The sequence below is a fragment of the Kwoniella shivajii genome, chromosome 1 (assembly GCF_035658355.1).
Source record: "Kwoniella shivajii chromosome 1, complete sequence".
NCBI lineage: Eukaryota > Fungi > Basidiomycota > Tremellomycetes > Tremellales > Cryptococcaceae > Kwoniella > Kwoniella shivajii.
The window spans coordinates 1,726,599-1,744,642 of NC_085908.1; the positions used below are offsets into that span (position 1 = coordinate 1,726,599).

General features: G+C 42.7%; 6 protein-coding genes across 6 annotated transcripts; 3 read left to right on the forward strand and 3 right to left on the reverse strand.

The window, feature by feature from the left end:
- Window positions 1-234: 234 nt before the first annotated feature.
- Window positions 235-5,165, reverse strand: IL334_000659 (uncharacterized protein; the record flags this gene model as incomplete). Its single annotated transcript, XM_062932425.1, has 18 exons — window positions 235-383; window positions 524-758; window positions 819-877; window positions 943-1,099; window positions 1,163-1,306; window positions 1,364-1,549; window positions 1,616-1,725; window positions 1,776-1,870; window positions 1,927-1,994; window positions 2,054-3,272; window positions 3,327-3,620; window positions 3,674-3,759; window positions 3,810-3,905; window positions 3,970-4,386; window positions 4,454-4,548; window positions 4,599-4,711; window positions 4,772-5,013; window positions 5,112-5,165. 18 exons carry the CDS (start codon window positions 5,163-5,165, stop codon window positions 235-237), a joined length of 3,819 nt encoding a protein of 1,272 aa, XP_062788476.1.
- Window positions 5,166-5,722: 557 nt separating this feature from the next.
- IL334_000660 (ribosomal protein S16) lies at window positions 5,723-6,274 on the forward strand (the record flags this gene model as incomplete). Its single annotated transcript, XM_062932426.1, has 2 exons — window positions 5,723-6,028; window positions 6,161-6,274. The coding sequence occupies 2 exons, from the start codon at window positions 5,723-5,725 to the stop codon at window positions 6,272-6,274; spliced, it is 420 nt and encodes a 139-aa protein (XP_062788477.1).
- A 733-nt stretch (window positions 6,275-7,007) lies between these two features.
- On the reverse strand, window positions 7,008-9,709 carry IL334_000661 (calcium/proton exchanger; the record flags this gene model as incomplete). Its single annotated transcript, XM_062932427.1, has 9 exons — window positions 7,008-7,029; window positions 7,097-7,213; window positions 7,294-7,471; window positions 7,539-8,174; window positions 8,231-8,417; window positions 8,478-8,555; window positions 8,613-8,641; window positions 8,700-9,006; window positions 9,065-9,709. The coding sequence occupies 9 exons, from the start codon at window positions 9,707-9,709 to the stop codon at window positions 7,008-7,010; spliced, it is 2,199 nt and encodes a 732-aa protein (XP_062788478.1).
- A 2,340-nt stretch (window positions 9,710-12,049) lies between these two features.
- IL334_000662 (uncharacterized protein) lies at window positions 12,050-13,140 on the forward strand (the record flags this gene model as incomplete). Its single annotated transcript, XM_062932428.1, has 2 exons — window positions 12,050-12,346; window positions 12,412-13,140. 2 exons carry the CDS (start codon window positions 12,050-12,052, stop codon window positions 13,138-13,140), a joined length of 1,026 nt encoding a protein of 341 aa, XP_062788479.1.
- Window positions 13,141-13,490: 350 nt separating this feature from the next.
- IL334_000663 (uncharacterized protein) lies at window positions 13,491-14,723 on the reverse strand (the record flags this gene model as incomplete). The annotated part of the gene is made up of 6 exons (XM_062932429.1): window positions 13,491-13,594; window positions 13,663-13,973; window positions 14,091-14,206; window positions 14,295-14,353; window positions 14,434-14,590; window positions 14,658-14,723. The coding sequence occupies 6 exons, from the start codon at window positions 14,721-14,723 to the stop codon at window positions 13,491-13,493; spliced, it is 813 nt and encodes a 270-aa protein (XP_062788480.1).
- Window positions 14,724-14,981: 258 nt separating this feature from the next.
- Window positions 14,982-17,915, forward strand: IL334_000664 (glutamate-tRNA ligase; the record flags this gene model as incomplete). Its single annotated transcript, XM_062932430.1, has 13 exons — window positions 14,982-15,242; window positions 15,371-15,443; window positions 15,504-15,541; window positions 15,597-15,644; window positions 15,744-15,914; window positions 16,103-16,282; window positions 16,403-16,552; window positions 16,698-17,001; window positions 17,044-17,125; window positions 17,212-17,263; window positions 17,353-17,470; window positions 17,532-17,704; window positions 17,790-17,915. The coding sequence occupies 13 exons, from the start codon at window positions 14,982-14,984 to the stop codon at window positions 17,913-17,915; spliced, it is 1,776 nt and encodes a 591-aa protein (XP_062788481.1).
- Window positions 17,916-18,044: the final 129 nt, after the last annotated feature.

Sequence of the window (18,044 nt, forward strand, 5' to 3'; positions counted from 1 at the left end):
AAAATCTGTTCTTCGCTATCTCGTCTTTGCATCGGGTTTTTGATACGGATATCTTTATCTTGATTGATCATGTCATGTCATGTTTGTGCATTCTGCTCCCGTATCGATCCTTTCAGGTATTATATACAAATGCATAGTGGTTTTATTGCTTAACACGAAACGATACATGTAGGGATTGACAGCTCATCACTTTTCCCTTTTCTCCTGATGCGCCATCAATGTCATCGCCGGCTCTTATAATGATCCTTGATAATCTTTGAAGTCTCTCCATTTGTCACTTGCCAACAACGCACTGACAAAAGTATGGAATTGCGGAGCTTGTTGTGGGCTTGAAAGCTTGTACAATGGTACGGCTGTACGTAATGTCGATCGTTGCATTTCCTCTGTCAACAAATACAACAAGTATATCAGCAATGACCAATGGATGAAACCGATGGCATGTTCGTAACAAAGTCAAAAATAGCACAAATAGTCTGACTCCCTGGATACGTTGAAGGATTTCAAATGGAATGCATCGACTCACCCTTTCTCTCCAAGTCCTGCTTGACAGTATCATCCCTGACTTCAACGTCTTTCATCATATCTTTCAAGGCATTAGTAATATCATCTAATCTTGGAATAACACTTGTGGGTGACATTTGACCTAATCGAAGTAAGAGCATCAAACCGAGGACTTTGACTTCATTTACATCCGATAAAGATGCCATGACTCTTTCTGTGAACGTTGGCAGATCGATTCTGGAGAAACAAGTGCCGAGCTATGTCATGATCTATCAGCTGAGCTTCGGCAACCTTCTTCTCTCCAGCCGTCAGCTTACCAAAGTATACATTGTCTCATACGCAGTTTTTCGATTCTCAAGACCATCATCTTCGATGACTGAAGAGCAGAGTATCAGCTGATCGGAGATGTAACCCGAAGTTCTACAGCTATATGACGCTTACCCTTGAACGGACCCATGGTGACTTCTCTCTGCAGCTCTTTCTTGATATGAGTTTCTTCATATAATAAAGGTTGTAGAGTATTCAACTTATCTACGATCAAGTGGGGTTTATGTTGAATGGCAGAGTTGAGAGAAGCTAATGACAATCTTCGTACGATCTGCACACACAAAAATATCAGCTTGCTGCCCAAGACGTGCTGCTTGTTGTCTCGATAGCTTACCAGATTGGTATCCTTCATCAAGGACAAGAATTCCACAATGATAGGAGCGACAATTTCGTCATACGACGAAGAAGTGTCGATGAATGTATATCTAACAGCAGCGGCTACTATAGCTCGGTTTTGTGGGCTCGATCTTAGGAGTTCCTGCAGAGTCGATTGTCAGTCTGACTGAGAGGCTGATCATTACGTTCGTCTGCTTACCTGAAGTTGAGGAAGGAATTTGCCAGGAGCGGTAGTCGTCAATTTACCAATACAAGCTGCTTTCACATTTCGAATACCGTCGTCCCCAATGTCTCCTTCTTTGGTGGACACATCATCGGCGAAAAGCGGTTTCCACAATGTGTCGGCGAGAAGCTCAAGTTGAGCAGAAGAGGAGTGGAGAATGACCTAATTAAATAGACCACATTGATCAGCCACTGTGTTTATCATGCTACCGGATTAGCAACTACTGACCTCTTTCAGACCATGCAGCAGGAGCAATCTTGTAGCTTCGGTAGAAGCAGTCTCTATGTGCTTGATGATGGCAGGTAAAAATACCTTGGGCGCTCCAACAGCAAGGTTACCTAAAATACTGTTTAGCTGATGTGCTACTGCTTTTCTACAGCGAGCTCACCTGTAGCGAAAGCGGCGGCACTTCTCACTTCTTCGCTGTCATTCTCAAAGAATGTTAAAGACCTCTCGAACACGTCGGGTGTGGTAGATAAATCACTACATACAGGTTTTTAGTTAGCTCAGGCGGTTCGAAAAGACTTGGGCTGTCTTACGTTATACGACCGATTTCACCTATACAGAGTAAAGAAAGGTACACGTCTGGCTCTGTAGCCTTGGGAGACTAGAAGGATCTATTGTCAGCTTCGGCTTGCCAACCAGTAATGTGTTCATTCTACTCACTTTTATGACCTTCTGAAACATGGCCAAAACACCAGCCGTATTCCGATGTGAATGAGCTACGGTCGTCCCAATGATTTTTGCAGTGGTAGTATAAGTCGAGGTTCCTCCTCTTGTAGCGTCCGGCAGGGAATTTGTTTTACCAAGATTCTCAACTAGAGCAGGAACAAGTCTGGTCGTACAGTCTTGGTCTCCATCGACGTACGCAGCGAAGAATGAAGAAAGTGCTTCAACGAGATGTTGATTTACAGAAGGAGTTTTGATCAGTTCCATTATCTTTGGCGACAATTGAGCATCAACGGCTGGTCGACATGCCGGTTGTTGAGAAAGAATCAAAGCTACAACTTGTAATGCAGTAGGTGTGTCGATGAAGGGTTGGAGTTCTCCGATGATGTCGATTGCAGTTTTTTCGGGCAGACCATTTCCGACTCTGGTGAGGATGTTGGAGAGACAAGAAAATTCCATGTTCTTTGTGGTCGATCTCTTTGTTCGCCTGAGCGCAACGACGACTTCCGGTAAAACTTGAAGGAGCCATGCCTCGAGTTCTGGCCCTTTGCACAATGGTGATTCCGCCGCCTTTCCAATCACAAGCACAGCTGTGGTAGCTGTATTCTCGTTTGCGAGACGAGAGGTAATGAGTGGGAGAGCAGTGGAATAAGACGAGGCAAAAATGTCGCCTTCATGTACTAGAAGGTAACCGAGGGTGTCTAAAGCCTTTTCTCGGACATCCGCATCCACGTTGTTATCTGCCAAGATATCCGTGGTAGCTTTGAAGATCTGCTGAATGGGCTGTACAAAGGTCGTGGGTAAGGGTGCCATGGTACCTTTAGGTCGAGCTGAGCGAGCAAGACTTGAAACGGCGTTGAAAGCTTCGAAGCTGATCCGTTGCAGCTTATCCTTCAAACATCGGACAATGGCTGGTACAACTTGAGCCAGGTGATCGGCATAAATTTTAGGAGAATGATCGGCAAAGAAAGCAGTGAGGAAAGAGAGTGCCGCGATAGCCAAGGAGGCGGAAGTAGCACTGTCGACAGAGCGGATGGCAGATGTCGCCGCAGTGCAAATGGCGTCTGCAGAATCGTCAAGACCTCCACTGAGAGCCTTGGATATTTCTCGAAGAAGGACGAAGCATTGTTGTCGAGTGGGGACGGACTTGGAAGATATCTGCTTCAATATGGCTCTAGACAATTGAGGAATTACGGGGCGAAGGTATGAAGCGATACTATGAGGACGTCAGCTCGGAAATGCGTTCTCGATATCCGTTGGGCTGACATACCTGTCATCAGCGACATAATCCTCATCCATACCCTCGCTTCTTTTCCTTTTATTCCTACCACCGGAGGCTAATTCTGCGGCCCGCGCAGACGCGGTCTGCCTGAGTAAGACTTCGAACGCAGCTAGAACTTCGAGCCGGACACTTTCTTCTCTTTCACTGAACCGGGAGATCAGGACAGGGGCAGCGTTGCCATAAAAGTCGCCCAAAAGCTCATTCCGAGTACCAATGAGAGCAAGCACGAGCTTGGCGGCGGAACGTCGGATCTTCCAGGAGTCATCTTCGTCGTCCGAGTAGCTATACCAGAACGAATCAATATAGTACATATCGTTTCGCATGACAACACTCACGCATCCTCCTCGAAATCGTCATCTTCCTCATCGTCCTCTTCAGCATCCATGTCGACATCGTCGTCGTCATCAATATCGACATAGTTCTATTGATGGGGTCAGCTTTTTCTAGACCTCATGTCGATGAAAGCCTTACCGGATCGTATTTCACCAATGTCAAAGCTCGTTGGGTAATTGAGGAGATATAGGGAGCGATCTCAGTTGGACATCTGAGCACGAGCACTTCCAAAGCCTGTTGTAAAATACTCAGCAGGCTGACTTGGTGCAAAGATGAGTGATCATAGAACTGGACTTACGACTAACGCAGCTTCTACAGTTTCGGCATCTTCCGGATTTTCAGTTTGTTTCAAAACTGTTTCTCCAATTTTCTCTTCAGCTAACAGTGCACCGACTTTCTGTACACTTAATCCTCTAGCTAAAGTAGCGACTACACCTAGCCACACTCTGGTAGATTCTGGTGATTGTGAAAGACCAGTTTGTATTTGGGTTTTAAGGGAACTATCGAATAAGCTTGGATTGGTCGATATTAAAGCTGATATAGTTGGGATAGCACGTTTCCTGATTGCTGGTCTGGCAGTAGAGAGTATATTGTTCAAAGACGATAGAGAGGTAGTCTGTAGATTTGGTGAATTGATGATGAAGTTAGAGAATCGATTGAAGAGGTCTGTAAGAGTTTGAAGGAGTTCTGAGGCGAGTTGAGGATGTATGTCGGACTGTCATGCAAATCTCACATTAGATTCGGTGCAGAACAGATTATCATGAGTATCAGAAAAGGCTTACCTTGAAAAGGGCAAATACACGGGTTACAATCTTCTCTATATTTTGGACTACGTGTTGGCCATCTACAGGCATCTCCAGCACGACTGATTTGAGTGCTGGGAAGATTGTTAGCTGATTTTCAACACTGGTGGAAAAATCAGCTCACCAAGACATGAAATATCTCTTCTTTCCTCATCATTGGATGATACACCATCCAACAGGGAATTGACTATATTGGTGAGAACCTGAGGGCGTGGTTTGCGCACCATCAAAGCGATACTATGCATTGTTCTATGTCAGCTACTATTCCAATCAAAGTAAAATGCCAGCTGAGCTTACCATGAAACAGCAGAAGACTTGACTTCGGCATTAGTATCCGCCAATAATCTTAGTACGTTTTCCGTTAATGTGGTTTCGGTATAATCATCCGTATAAGTTGGATCAGGAGCTCGTCTTGATGATGACGATGATGAGGAAGAAGAAGAAGTAGTGTTTGGTGGAAGAGGAGCCAAGATGCGAGTGAGATCTTTATTGAGATCAATGAGCGCCATTACTCGATGATCTGAATCAGTCGATTTCATCTATCGCAAGATCGAAAAAGGGTAAAGAAAAATAATAAGTGTCAGTCAGCTTAGGATCAGAGTATGACGGGAGATGATGTGAGGACGATGTAACTCACCTTCTCAAGTAAGACGGGGAGCGGAACGCTCAGCTGACTCGATGTTCTGGACATCTTGGAATATGAGCCGTCTCCTTTTCAAGCTGAAGCCGAGTCTGGAGAGAAGGCAAAATGAGGGTGGGGATGATGAAAGAAGGGCTTTCAAGAATTTGAAAGAGTGTGGTGAAGAGAAATGAGGAAATAAGGAATGCAGTCATTCTTTGAAAACGAGATTGACCCACAAACGCGGGGTAACAGTTGACGTAAACGAATTCAGCCACGTGACGGTGGGGGAAATTGACCCATGATCAAGACATGACGTGGTGATAAAACAGGGGTGAGAACGGTGATAACAATGATTCCGTACAACAGCACTTTCCCATTATTGCGAGACAGTTCACAGGTCAAAATAAGTTGCGAAGAGAATCGTCAATTGTCTGTCGATACCACAGAACATCGTCAATCATCTCAATCGAACAGACTAGACTTCATTCATATTCACTCTTGCGAACCCCTGGCACCAATTTCATATCGGCTCGATCATAAAAATCCTATACTTTGGTCGAAATAATCACAAAATCCTTTTTATTCTCGATTTGATTACACCTTGCCTTCTCTTCCAGTAACTCATCATGCCTGTCCGACTCCGTCTTGCTCGACACGGCCACAAGAAACAACCAATATATCATATAGTAGCCATAAATTCCAAACGACCTCGTGAGGGTAGACCTTTAGAAACTCTGGGGACGTATGATCCGATCCCACGATTGAGAGAAGGTGTACAAGTCCCACCTTCAGCAAATGTATTTGGAGTATTGGCGGAACAAGAAGGGTTAATCACCAAGGAGAAGAAAATCGAATGGAATGTGGAAAGGATTAGGTATTGGTTGGGTGTCGGTGCAGAACCCACTAGGACTGTAGTGAAGCTACTTGAAAGAGTGAGTGATCTGTTTGGCGACAGAATTGGTGTTATGTTTGGGGTAGGCATACGATCGCTGTCGAGAAATCACAATGATGAGGGGTAGAAAGGTGGACAGGAAATTGCTAACAGTACTTTGACTGGTCAATAGGGAGGCGTATTGACTACACCTCATAAATGGCAACATCAATGGTCACCCACTCCTACAACATCGTCGATATTACAACAACAAATTCAAACTCCATCACAACCGATATCACAATAATGAGCATAGATGCATATACCATACTGTGTTTCTGAAACTCGCTTGTACCACCTGTCTTATCTGTTCTTCGTGTATTTATTGATAGGTTTACTGATCCCCGTTCTGGGCAAGTCCGTTTATCGAGTTTCGCCTTCACCCATTTCTTCATCTCGCCAAATTGACCGGTAAACATCAATCCAGAGACGATGTTTTACTATTGTATCAATCACGCTTCTTGTTATGTGATTGGCAGTCAATGATGGTACATTTTGGCAACCTTGTTTCCCACTTCTCACTTGACTACAAGCCACTGAAGAGACATCCGAGATATAAGGTTTGTGAAACTCTTAGCTACAAACGCAACACTTATGGCTTTGTCGCCGAGCATTTGACCCGGAAGCAGGCTCGACACATCGATGATGCGAAACCATGCAGTCCACAGCCCGATATGCGTAGAAGTGGCCGATTCAGGAGCTCATCGGACCACATTATCACTCTCTAAAAGTCGTCTTGATAGACTTGAGAGAATCACATAATATGGATTTGCATGACGACTACATATCGTATATATACACAATTTGATCAAATTCTTGACGTTATGATACGAAAGAAGAAAGTGAAACATAAGTGATAGAAAGAAAAGGAAAGGGAAAGAAAACATGATTGCATTGAACCATATTTTGATGAATTGAGCTCCTTCTTGGTGATCGATTGAATTCAAGACCGTTGAAGGGTGTGAATTCGTTACTTTGACTTAGACAGCTGGATCGTAGAACCTGAACGAACACGCGGCGGGTGTGAGCATATACTCATATGACTTGGATATGTGATTGATTGACTTACCAACAGACGAGAGCGATAGACAAATAAGCCATCATCATGACGAAGCCTTCCAGATAATTCGTTCGACCATCTGAAATGGCGAAATTAACCAAAAGAAGCGATACGACTAATGTAATCCTATTTTGATCAAACCCATGAATCAGCAAAACCGTTCCATCGATCACGTCACCCCCATGCGTCATGAAATGAATACCTACGTTTCGAAATTGTCAAAGAACAATAACATTGGTTGTCCAATTGCCCAACCTACTAAAACCAAAATAGGTAAAAGACACAATGAAACTTGAATGGAAGATCCGACTGCGATCGACATTGATAAATTCAATTTATCTTTAACTGATACAGTCACCGCAGTGATATGCTCGACCGAATTACCTATCAAAACGGTACGAATGTCAGCTCTTTGCAAATATCGGGGACACAAACGTGTAAAAGTACTCACCGATAACAGGTAACAAGATTAATCCTACGAACTCTCTTGATACGTTTCCAGTCTCAGTTAGACCGTCGATGGAATCGACCAGACATTCGGCTGTGAAACCAGCTAAACCGGTAACAGCAGTTAACATCGCCAAGGCATACCAGAATCTGACTTTGGGTTGTACATGGACAGTGCCATCGTCGTCGATGATCACCTCACGTGACGAAGCAAGGGAAGCAGCTTCGATATCTCGATTATGATCTTGTTCTTGTTGATGGTCTACCAGATCAGGTGGATGGAGTGATTCGGCAGTGCTACTTCGCGTCCGCACGGGTGTAGTTGGAGATAACCTCTTTTCACCAGTACCAGCTGTTCCGATAACGGTATTGTCTTCAGTGTCGGCTTCACCGCCATCACGAGGAAGTCTTTTCTTGGAAGTGACGCTGAACCTTCTGAATCTCTTGAAAGGAGAAGCATGTCCTGATCGACCTGAACGGATGGATGATCCAGATGAAGATGATGACGAAGAGGACGATGAGGAATCTGCAATTGATGAGACCCAGTGAGGACGAGGGAAAACGTGCTCGTGATGAGGAGCTGGACCAGGAAGAGGATGAGCTACCTTTTCCTTGGGGATCCGGAACAAGTACGCATGTGCTAAAAGGAAGTGTCAGTACACGCCGAAGTTACTGTCCAATCAGTATTTCACTCACTGTACAGCTGGAAGGTAAGGAACATTCCGTAGACAGCCAATAAGATGAAACTCAGTCCTCGAGACATTTTCAGCAAGTTCTCAAGCTCTTCACCTTCAGGCTGATTGCCCGCTCTGGTGTTAGAAACGACATTGGTGACGTTCGGGTAGGCTGAGTGGTATGCAGCGGGAAGAACAATCGCAAGAAGCTGGGATGGTGTGTCAGTTCAATTGGTCTACGAGTAAAAGAGAACTTGAATGAGACCCACCGAGATACCCAAAAGAGAGATATGCATTTGAGCACCGATGATAGTATAAAGCTGTTCGTGAAAACGAAGACCGCCAGCCTATTAACGATTGTCAGCGGGAAACTTGAAATGCGAAACTGAGCTATGGATACATACGAAATAACTCATACCCAAGACAAGGAGGACTGCAACGATAATCAGCTCAGGAGCGGTGATTAAGCTATAACAGAGGTGTGCACTTACCGTTACTGAGTATACTTCCTACCATACTAGCTTGAACGATATCGATGTCGCCCTTGACCAATGCAAGAATGGCGATGAGCAATTCGACGGCGTTACCAAATGAAGCGTTGAGTAGACCACCCCAGGCTTCACCGACCCTATGAGCGAGCTCTTCGGTCGCGAAACCCAGCGCACCAGCCAAAGGTACGATCGCGATCAAAGAAGTGACGAAAATAGCAATCGGGTCTTGATGAGTGAAATGTAATGCCCAAGAAATTGGAAGAAGGATCGGCATCGCCACTAAAGCAGGTTGAGATTTGATTGTATTCTGATGGTTATTTGGATCAGCAAGAAAAGCAACTTTGGGAGAAGAAAGATGAACTCACTATGAAACTTTGCTTCCACGTGGGTTCGATGAAAGTCTTCTTAATTCTGTCTTCTTCGCTTTGTGGAGGACCTCTTTTAGGTGGTAAAGGAATTGACACGGATAAATTCTTTAGAGGTGTTAATCTGTTTTTACCACCTAAATTAGGTGCAGAGTTTGATCTTGCTGGTGGGCTAAAATCGTCTCTATCGTCGTTCGTGGAATCTCTTTCTTTCGATCCAACGACGTTGTTGCTGTTTTCATTGCTCGCGTTGTGTTTGTCAACGTTTGTGATTGTAATTGAAGGCATTCTTGAATGACCTCTATTCGATCTTGGCTTCAAGATGGACCTTGCGAATGACTGTTTTGGTGTGTACGCAGGTGTGGGTGGAACAAGTGTATTTGCGTTTTTACCGCCACTCGTTCCATTTCCATTTCCATTTCCATCGATGGCACCATCGCTGGTCCTGGTTGTATTGATGGGATTGAGTTCATCTTGCTGGTTTGCATTTGATCGATCTTCAGTAGGAGAAGAAGTTATCTTATCGTGAGACTTGATTACAATTGCTTGGGGCTCGTTTGATTTATTATGATTTACGTCTATAGGGGGAGTAAAGCCACCTATATCAGGTTCAGGTTCGGTGTCAACAACAGAAGGAGTATTCATCGAAAGTTGAATGTAATATCAAATAGGGGTGTTTAACGATGTGAGAAGTACGAGTTGACTCTGAGCTATAAGAAGTCGAGTCAGACGAAAGTGTTCGATCTTCGTGAAAGAAAGAAAAGAGATAAAAGGAAGAGAGTAAGAGAGTAAGAGAGGAAAAGATAAGAAAGGAAGGGGACTGGGACGAATCGAGAGATAACCGGGATCAGTGTGGTGAGGAGGGGTCAGTACTGGGTGAGTAGGATATGACCGATGGTCCAGTCAACTGATTGTACGAGTACTATGCATACTCGTGTGAATATGTCATGCTGTGCTTGGTATGAACCGCATGCGTGTCATCGTATGATAAGGATGATGCTGTTTAGATTGAAAACCTTTGAATGGGGGAAATATGAACAAGGGCATAAGAGGGGAACAAGACAAAGTGTCAAAGGGTAATTTCATCATGACATTGTCTTGGCAAATCCCAAGTGTGTGTTCGATCATAGTTCATTCTAGTGTTCTCCTTTAGACCCATCGTAATGCGCAGTTCTGGGTATGAACGTGAAACGTGTGACGTGTAGGTATGATTCGTATCGACAGTCTTAGGGATTCATGACAATGATGAGTGATATGATGGTGTAAGCTGTTAGAGAAAAAGAGGAAGAGTGTTGGGGTGGTATCAATTTCATTTCGATCTATCTCGTGGAAATATCACACTCTCATCTGGTAGTGTCGATTGGGGGATACGCTTTGTGCCGTTAATTGCCATTTGCGAGACGGGACAACCGAAAGGCAGAATATGAATGCCAAGAATAAGTACAATTGATATATTATCTACATATTCCGGTCAAGTATCCGCCGTACGGCAAACGGGGGAGGGGGGATGATCTTCTTTGCATTTTGGCGGATAACGAGATAACGCGTGATACCGACTTTACCGATGATTTAGCCCCTTTCCCACTACACTCCCCTGCCAAAGTTATCATTGATAATTTTATCCCAACTAAAGTGAAAAAGAACCCAAAAAAAAAGAAAAAGAATTTGTCGAGACCCGGTCTGACGTTTTAATCCAAATGTCGTAATTCCCATAATAATATTATTTCACTTTGTATTCTAATCTCGTACCAAGTTTACCCAATTCTGTCGATCTCTTCTTTTTTGATTTATGCCAAGCAGTTTCTCATAAGGACGAGAGACTGCGTAATCCTCCATGAATATCGGGATCAATCGAGCACGTATATAACAGACTAAATTCTATACATAGATAGATGTGCAGGTAAATCAGAGAGACCATGCTCTATTCTCTACTGTATCATCATTGGACCAACGCTTACGTCGACTTGTCTTCGTTACATTGAGTACGCAGAGATATCTTGTCCGCAAGACCGCAACAGACAATCTGGTCATAACGTCTGATGTCTGACAACAATGCAGTACTATCACTTGTACCTGTCATTCCCCACTCCGCATAGTCTGCCTGTTAGGGAATCCCGACCGAAATCCCCCTTCTGTATAACCCAAAAGATGTTTATTCTTGGCACGGACATACGGGATCTAATCCTATTCGGTATTTTCATATTCTATTTATTGATCCTCTAATCCCAATTTCAATCTTATTTCCCTCCAGTGCCATCAATTGTATCACTTTGGGTATTGTAAAATCTCAGGAACACACCTTCCACTCTGATGAATATTCAGGGAAAATCACAACGAGTCCTTTGGGATTTCTTGGCATTTCTCAGTTTTGGCATCCCATTCCATATATACATACAATACAATTCAAAAATACCAATCCCTCATCATCGCATAAAGCATAGCACAACCAACAGAGAGAAATCGTTGGAGCGACCTCATCCCACAACTTGGAACTACCTCTACCCTCTCACGCATCTGCATCTTCTTCATCTTCATCTTCTTCTTCTTCTTCACTCTATTCTTCATCACAAACTCGAATTGCGGGTTTTCTGTCACTGCGACCATATCGTACACTGAGAGCCAAGACTTTCCCCAAACAATATCAAAGGATTTACAACCGTTATTTCTTCCATCCAGATCCCTTACTTAAGCGTCACACGGAAACAAGTCAACGCCAAGACCAGTAAAAATAATAAAAGCATTTAGAAACCACGACAACCTACCTCTTTATATCCCCTCATCCCTCATCCCCCTTCTCCCCCTTAAATTGAACTTCATCCCCCTCTCTCTCACACAAAAGGATCAGTATCCACTTTAGACTGTATCCTTTTTTCCTTTTTATCATCAACCGCATCCATTTGAATTCATCATATCATCCAAAAGATATACGCTCGACCTCGTTCAACCCTATTTATAACCATCGTATCCACTCAATACAGTATCAAGATGACCACAGCAGGACCATCAATCCCTCGGAGACATTCGCCCCATTCCCATTCTCACAATAACCCATCACAGTCATCTTATCATCAATATCGACATCATCCATACGCACCACCCTCAACCTCAAATCCAAATTCCAGCTCCAACTCAGCCAAACAACCTCGTTCTTCTTCTTCTCAAAATGGTGAATTACCTCCTTCACCACCGCGATCAAGGAGAGATGCCAGTGAGACACCCAGTATAGGTTTAGGCGTCGCTTTCGGTGGTGCAGCCGGTGGTAAATGGTGGGATGAGGAATTGGTAAGTCACCTTTATCTCCCTTCTCGTTCTCGTAACTCATGCTGATGTCTTCTACCATCATGTAGCCGCCACCACCTGCATCTTTATCGAGCATTTTGGATTCATTCCGAAAATCAGGCGAAGGTGATAGAGATTTATTATTGAGTATACTGGGCGCCAAGAAAGCCGAGGAAGAGCGACTTACTGCACTCATCCAAACCCGTCTTACGATATTACAAGCTAGACTTTCACTACATTCTGCTGCTGCATCTTTACCACCTATCCAGATGCCCCTTCCAGGTATGGTCGAAAATGACCTTTCACCTAGATCACAAACGCACGGAAGTATGCCACCACCTCAATCTATCCCTGGTGCGATTCCAGTGGAACGCACACCTTCATTGACTTCTTCAAGAGGTCCAGGTTCTTCTTCAAGTGGAATGGCAAGTCCGCCGCTACCACAACAAACTGGTTATATCCAACCTTCCCCTCCTCAAGTTCAACAGAATACCTTTGAAAAGGAAAGAGAAAGGGAATCAAGAGGTTATTGGCAATTACCTTCCTTACAATCTTCCTTGAGAGCTCCGTCTCAAACTATCAATATCAATTCGAGATCACCACATTCACCAGGATTACCTTTAGCTCCCATCAAGGAAGTCAGAATAATCGACAGGAGACCCACCCATAGAAACTCAAACAACGGTTCGGTCTCACCTAGTTCAAGTGGAAGTGAAGGCAAAAGATCAGGAAGTGGTCTCGAAATGTTATTGGATGCCGGTAGAGTTGTAAATGAAAGCGCTGAGAGGGATCATTAAGAAATTTGTTTAGTAGTTGTTTCAGTTGTACATAGCTGTCTTTCTGTGTTTTACTGTGGTTGTTTTCTTTGCCTTGTTCCTTGTTTCTAGACGTTTCAGTAGTGGACGACCAATTGTGATCAGATCAACATATCTTGTAATTTTATCATATGAATTTACGTATTGCTCCATTTTTGCAAGCAGGGATTGCAACTGAATATGCTACGCATCATGCGCCACTCAACTTTATTCAGGACAGCGTTCCTGCTCTGAGAGCAGCCAGTGCTCCGACCGTATTTGAGGGACGATAGATTATATCACTCCAGCACAGATCAGATATGCATCAATATATCATCACGTTGCGCAAGACTTTATCCGTACAATTCAGAATCTTGACCTGCACCACCGCTCCAACCATTTATCGTACCGAATAAACCATCCCATGACGCAGGTGTTTTCAGCTTGACGTCGTTCTCTGTATTATAGAAGTCAGCTTTTAGCCGTTTTCCATCGAATACCTCAGAGGGAACAATGATATCTTACCTATTCCAAGCACATTTAGGATTATTTGAGCTAGTGAAATCGCATCATTCGAATTATCACCTTCTACACACCAAGCTGTTATGGTACCATGGATAACATCATTCTCATGGAAAGTAGATAATAATCTACGTGTTAACCCTGCTGCAGGTAAGAAAGGTGGATATGTAGATTTATTGGATGATTGAGGTATATCTGAAATGGTTATACCTAATTGTAGAGAAGGTAAAAGGTTTTCTAAATTCTGTAAGATCCGATTGGACGTTGAAGTAGAAGTAGAAGAGGAAGGTGATAATATCCTTTGATGTGGGGTTCTATCATTTGAGAGTAAACAGTGGTAAATTCCAGATTAATGCTTTTTCTTTTTATTCATCAAGATCTCCCTCCCATTGAAGACAGAACGGGGAAATTAGGTTGGGAGAGAAACTTACAATAATTGAGCGTCGTCTTGATTCGCAGCATCTAAACTAGTCAGAACCATTACTAATCCGATCGGATTTGATAAGATGAACTGTTTGATTAATTCAATATGTGATTCTTTCTTTGACTGGTCGAGTCAAAATGCAACCAGTTATAAGCTATACGATTCCACATGTCTCCGTCGATCAAGAGAAAGAGGCTTCATTTCAGCTTACTTTCAGAGTTGGTGATCGTTGTTGTATGATGAATAATTCTGACCCTTCATTACCATACACTGATACGATCAGGTCGGGCACGCAACACACACGTCAGCTTTTCTCTGAGTATAATCAATCAAAGAATAGTAAGATGTACCTTCCAATCCCCCTGTGACTATATCTCCATCATCACCTTTCCCAGAGAAGGGTGAGACAGTATCACCTACTCCTATGTATCCGACTCTCTTCAATCCCAACGAAGTGATCAACAAATCGCACGTTAGTTGAGGAACGTTTCCTAATGATACTGCCGGCTAAAATCATCTTGAGCAGCTATACCTCCATTATCCGAAAACACATATATGATTAGAAAGTACTCACAAGAATCACTGTCGAATCCCTAAGTGACTTTGGGTCGAAGCTTCCAATAGGATAGAAGGCCGTCATCGTACTTTGCTCTATCACACTTATGAATATTTACATAAAATGTAAAGAACAAATGGTACATAAAGTTGAAACATTTATCCAGTATGAACGATGACGAATGAAGGAAAACAAGTGATGACATCGAGATATAATTTCATTCGATTTGTTTTCAAGTTCGGTTTCGTTCTCGAGTAAAAGGAAATTTGTACTTTGAGATTACTCGCCATTCATCATGATCCTGTCCACATGTTTATCTAATATCGACATTGGATGGACATCATGAGAGGGAATACATTACCGCTTATAAGATCGTTTCGACCCAGATCAATAGGGTGTAAACGATGTCATTCCACCTCCACTTCCACCGTCAATCCAGCATCAACATCGACATCGATATCACCTATTTCACCTAGACTCCGATTCGCTCCTTCCCCTACTGGGCATCTCCATCTAGGAGGATTAAGAACTGCTCTGTTCAATCATCTTTTAGCTAGGAAATGGAAAGGGAAATGGCTGTTGAGGATTGAAGATACCGATAGGGTGAGTTAAATACACTATTATTCTCGATTTACATTCTTTTCTGTTTCGTATTGGAATTCTGAATTCTGATTGATTGATCGATCGATCCATCTTCGCGTGACTGATTCTGCTTCTGGTCGAAATCATAGACGAGATTCACAGAAGGGGCTGTGGACAGTCTAAGAGGTGCGTTAGAATGGGCAGGATTAGATTATGATGAAGGTAAGCTGGAATTCTCGTGTTGAGGAGCTTTAAACGGCTGATCGATTGTACGAATATCAGGTGTCGGGATAGGAGGGAAACACGGACCCTATACACAAGTGAGCTAGCTGAAGAGATCACCAATCTGGACCAACGTAGCTGACGATAAGATAGTCAGAGAGACTGGATATATATCATCATTACACGAAAGAGCTTTTATCAGTACGTAACTTGTGCTTCCTCAGCCGTGCAGTCCTACCCTAGAGAGAAACGTTCGACCCGATGAATAGATTCCTGGTGCTGATTCGATATCGGCTATAGCGAGACGAGGCGTATGAGTGTTTTTGCTCACCAGACGAATTACAAGCTATAAAATTATCATTACATCAACAAGGTCAAAGAAATAGTTATGATGGTAGATGTAGACATATAAGTGATGAAGAGAGGACTAGGAAAAAGAAAGCTGGTGAGAAATACGTTGTGAGATATAAGGTGAGTAAGAGATATCATGGGTATCTTCAATCCACTTCGCCTTCCAATCAGTTCGGATAGCTAGTTCAGATCTCCTGATGGCTACTTCAGATTTCCCCTACCGTCGTAGTGGTTACGATATTCATGTATAAAGCTTGGATTACTATTAAGATGTGCTGATTATGATTGACAATATTCATGTTCATAAGTCGTCATCACAAGATATGGAAATACCACCTGATTTGATATTTGGCGATAATCAACCTTCAGCACCAACATCTGAATTTGATGATTTCGTTTTGATGAAATCTGATGGATGGCCGACATATCATTTGGCGAGTGTTGTAGATGATCACCTAATGGAGATTACCCACGTACTACGAGGGGAAGTGAGTAACATTAAATCAGACTAGTCCTACCTACCTACTTACCTGTCCGTCTATCTATCGTATGGTGCTCAACTCAACATATGTGGGAGTGCTAAGGATTTTCTGTATGGTTACACGTAGGAATGGTTACCGTCGATACCGAAACATCATTCCTTATATAAAGCATTCGGTTGGAAACCACCTCAATTTGCCCACTTACCATTGTTGTGTAATCCTGATGGAACAAAGTTGAGTAAGAGGAAAGGAGATACTTTCGTACAACATTATATGGTGAGTCAGATGATCACTCTACAGCAATCCCGTCCAAAAGTACCAGCTCTACTTTGCAGACGCAGAAGAAATCTGCTTAGTTCATGTCGCTCGTATTACTATTTTAACCATAAACTGATACTTTCTTCAATTCTTCCAATATTAGAAACAAGGGTATGAACCTTCAGCATTATTAAATTTCCTAGCTTTAATGGGATGGGATTATCATTCTGCGCTGTCGACTCAAACGACACTTGATCCGCATATACGTAATGATGGCCATTCATTATATGAATTATTCACATTAGATCAATTGATAAATTCATTTGATATAAATCATGTAGCACATAGGAAAGCGGCTGTTAACATGTCAAAATTAGATTTCTTGAACAAGATGACATTGAGGAGGATGGCAGGTAGATTAGGTGATGATGGGTTAATGGTCAATGCTGGTAAAATGAGTCATGATCGTATACATGATCAAGTTCAAGAGCACGTGGAAATACGATTAGATGAAAAAGAACAAGAGGAAAGAAGAGGCTTGATCGAGAGATTCCAATCTGGACTGAAGGATGAAAAGGCTCTGAAAGGATGGTGAGTCGTAATTTTTACCATCAGGTTGATGGCGACGAGTCTTAAATGAACAATATCATCATTAATTCCTTCTACTGTGTTTGTAGTGAATTAGTGGATAATATCGACTATGTCGAAAAGGTATTCGATGCTGAACTGGTGAGTTTAGTCACTTCTTACCTTTTCCACTTGCCCGGTCCTGCATTGCACGAGAGCTAATAAGTTGAATCCAAATTTCTCATTCCTAGCCTCGAACCACGATACTGAATGAAATGCCACTATATTCGATATTTTACTTTTTACCCCCGGCATATACTTGTCACGAATCACAGTCAATATTGAAAGACTTGAATCTAAGGATATACAGTGAGTATTTTCTGTTGCTATTGACCACCATATCGTTGGATACTGATCGACATTTCTTCAGGTCAATACGTCACGTTATTCGCAGATACGTTACAATCCCATCCGAGCATAAGGAATAAATCATTAGATGTAGATACAGTTTGGGATGTCATTCATCATTCATTGGATCAATTGAAACTAGATAAAAAACCGAAATTACTAGTTCCTATAAGACATGCTCTAACAGAGAGGAAAGTGAGTTCACTACCTTTTTCTTGGGTCGTCCGTGTCAATCATGTCAAAACCCAAAGCAGTCGCTGATAAAATCCTAAATCCATAGAAAGGTCCTAGTGTACCTGAATTAATCACTATTCTAGGTTTAGATGAAACGCTTTCAAGACTCAGGAAAGGTGTAGAATACGTAGGTCAACTTGACCAATCGAGGAGAAAAGACAAGGACGAGTGAGAATGGGGAATAGTTTATGTAAATTGATTAGAATAACTACTGTATGAAGTCGTCAGTTCATAGAGTCACCACTGTAGATGATCATGCCTTTCACAATGGGATCAATCAAAAGCAAACATGCTATCATTG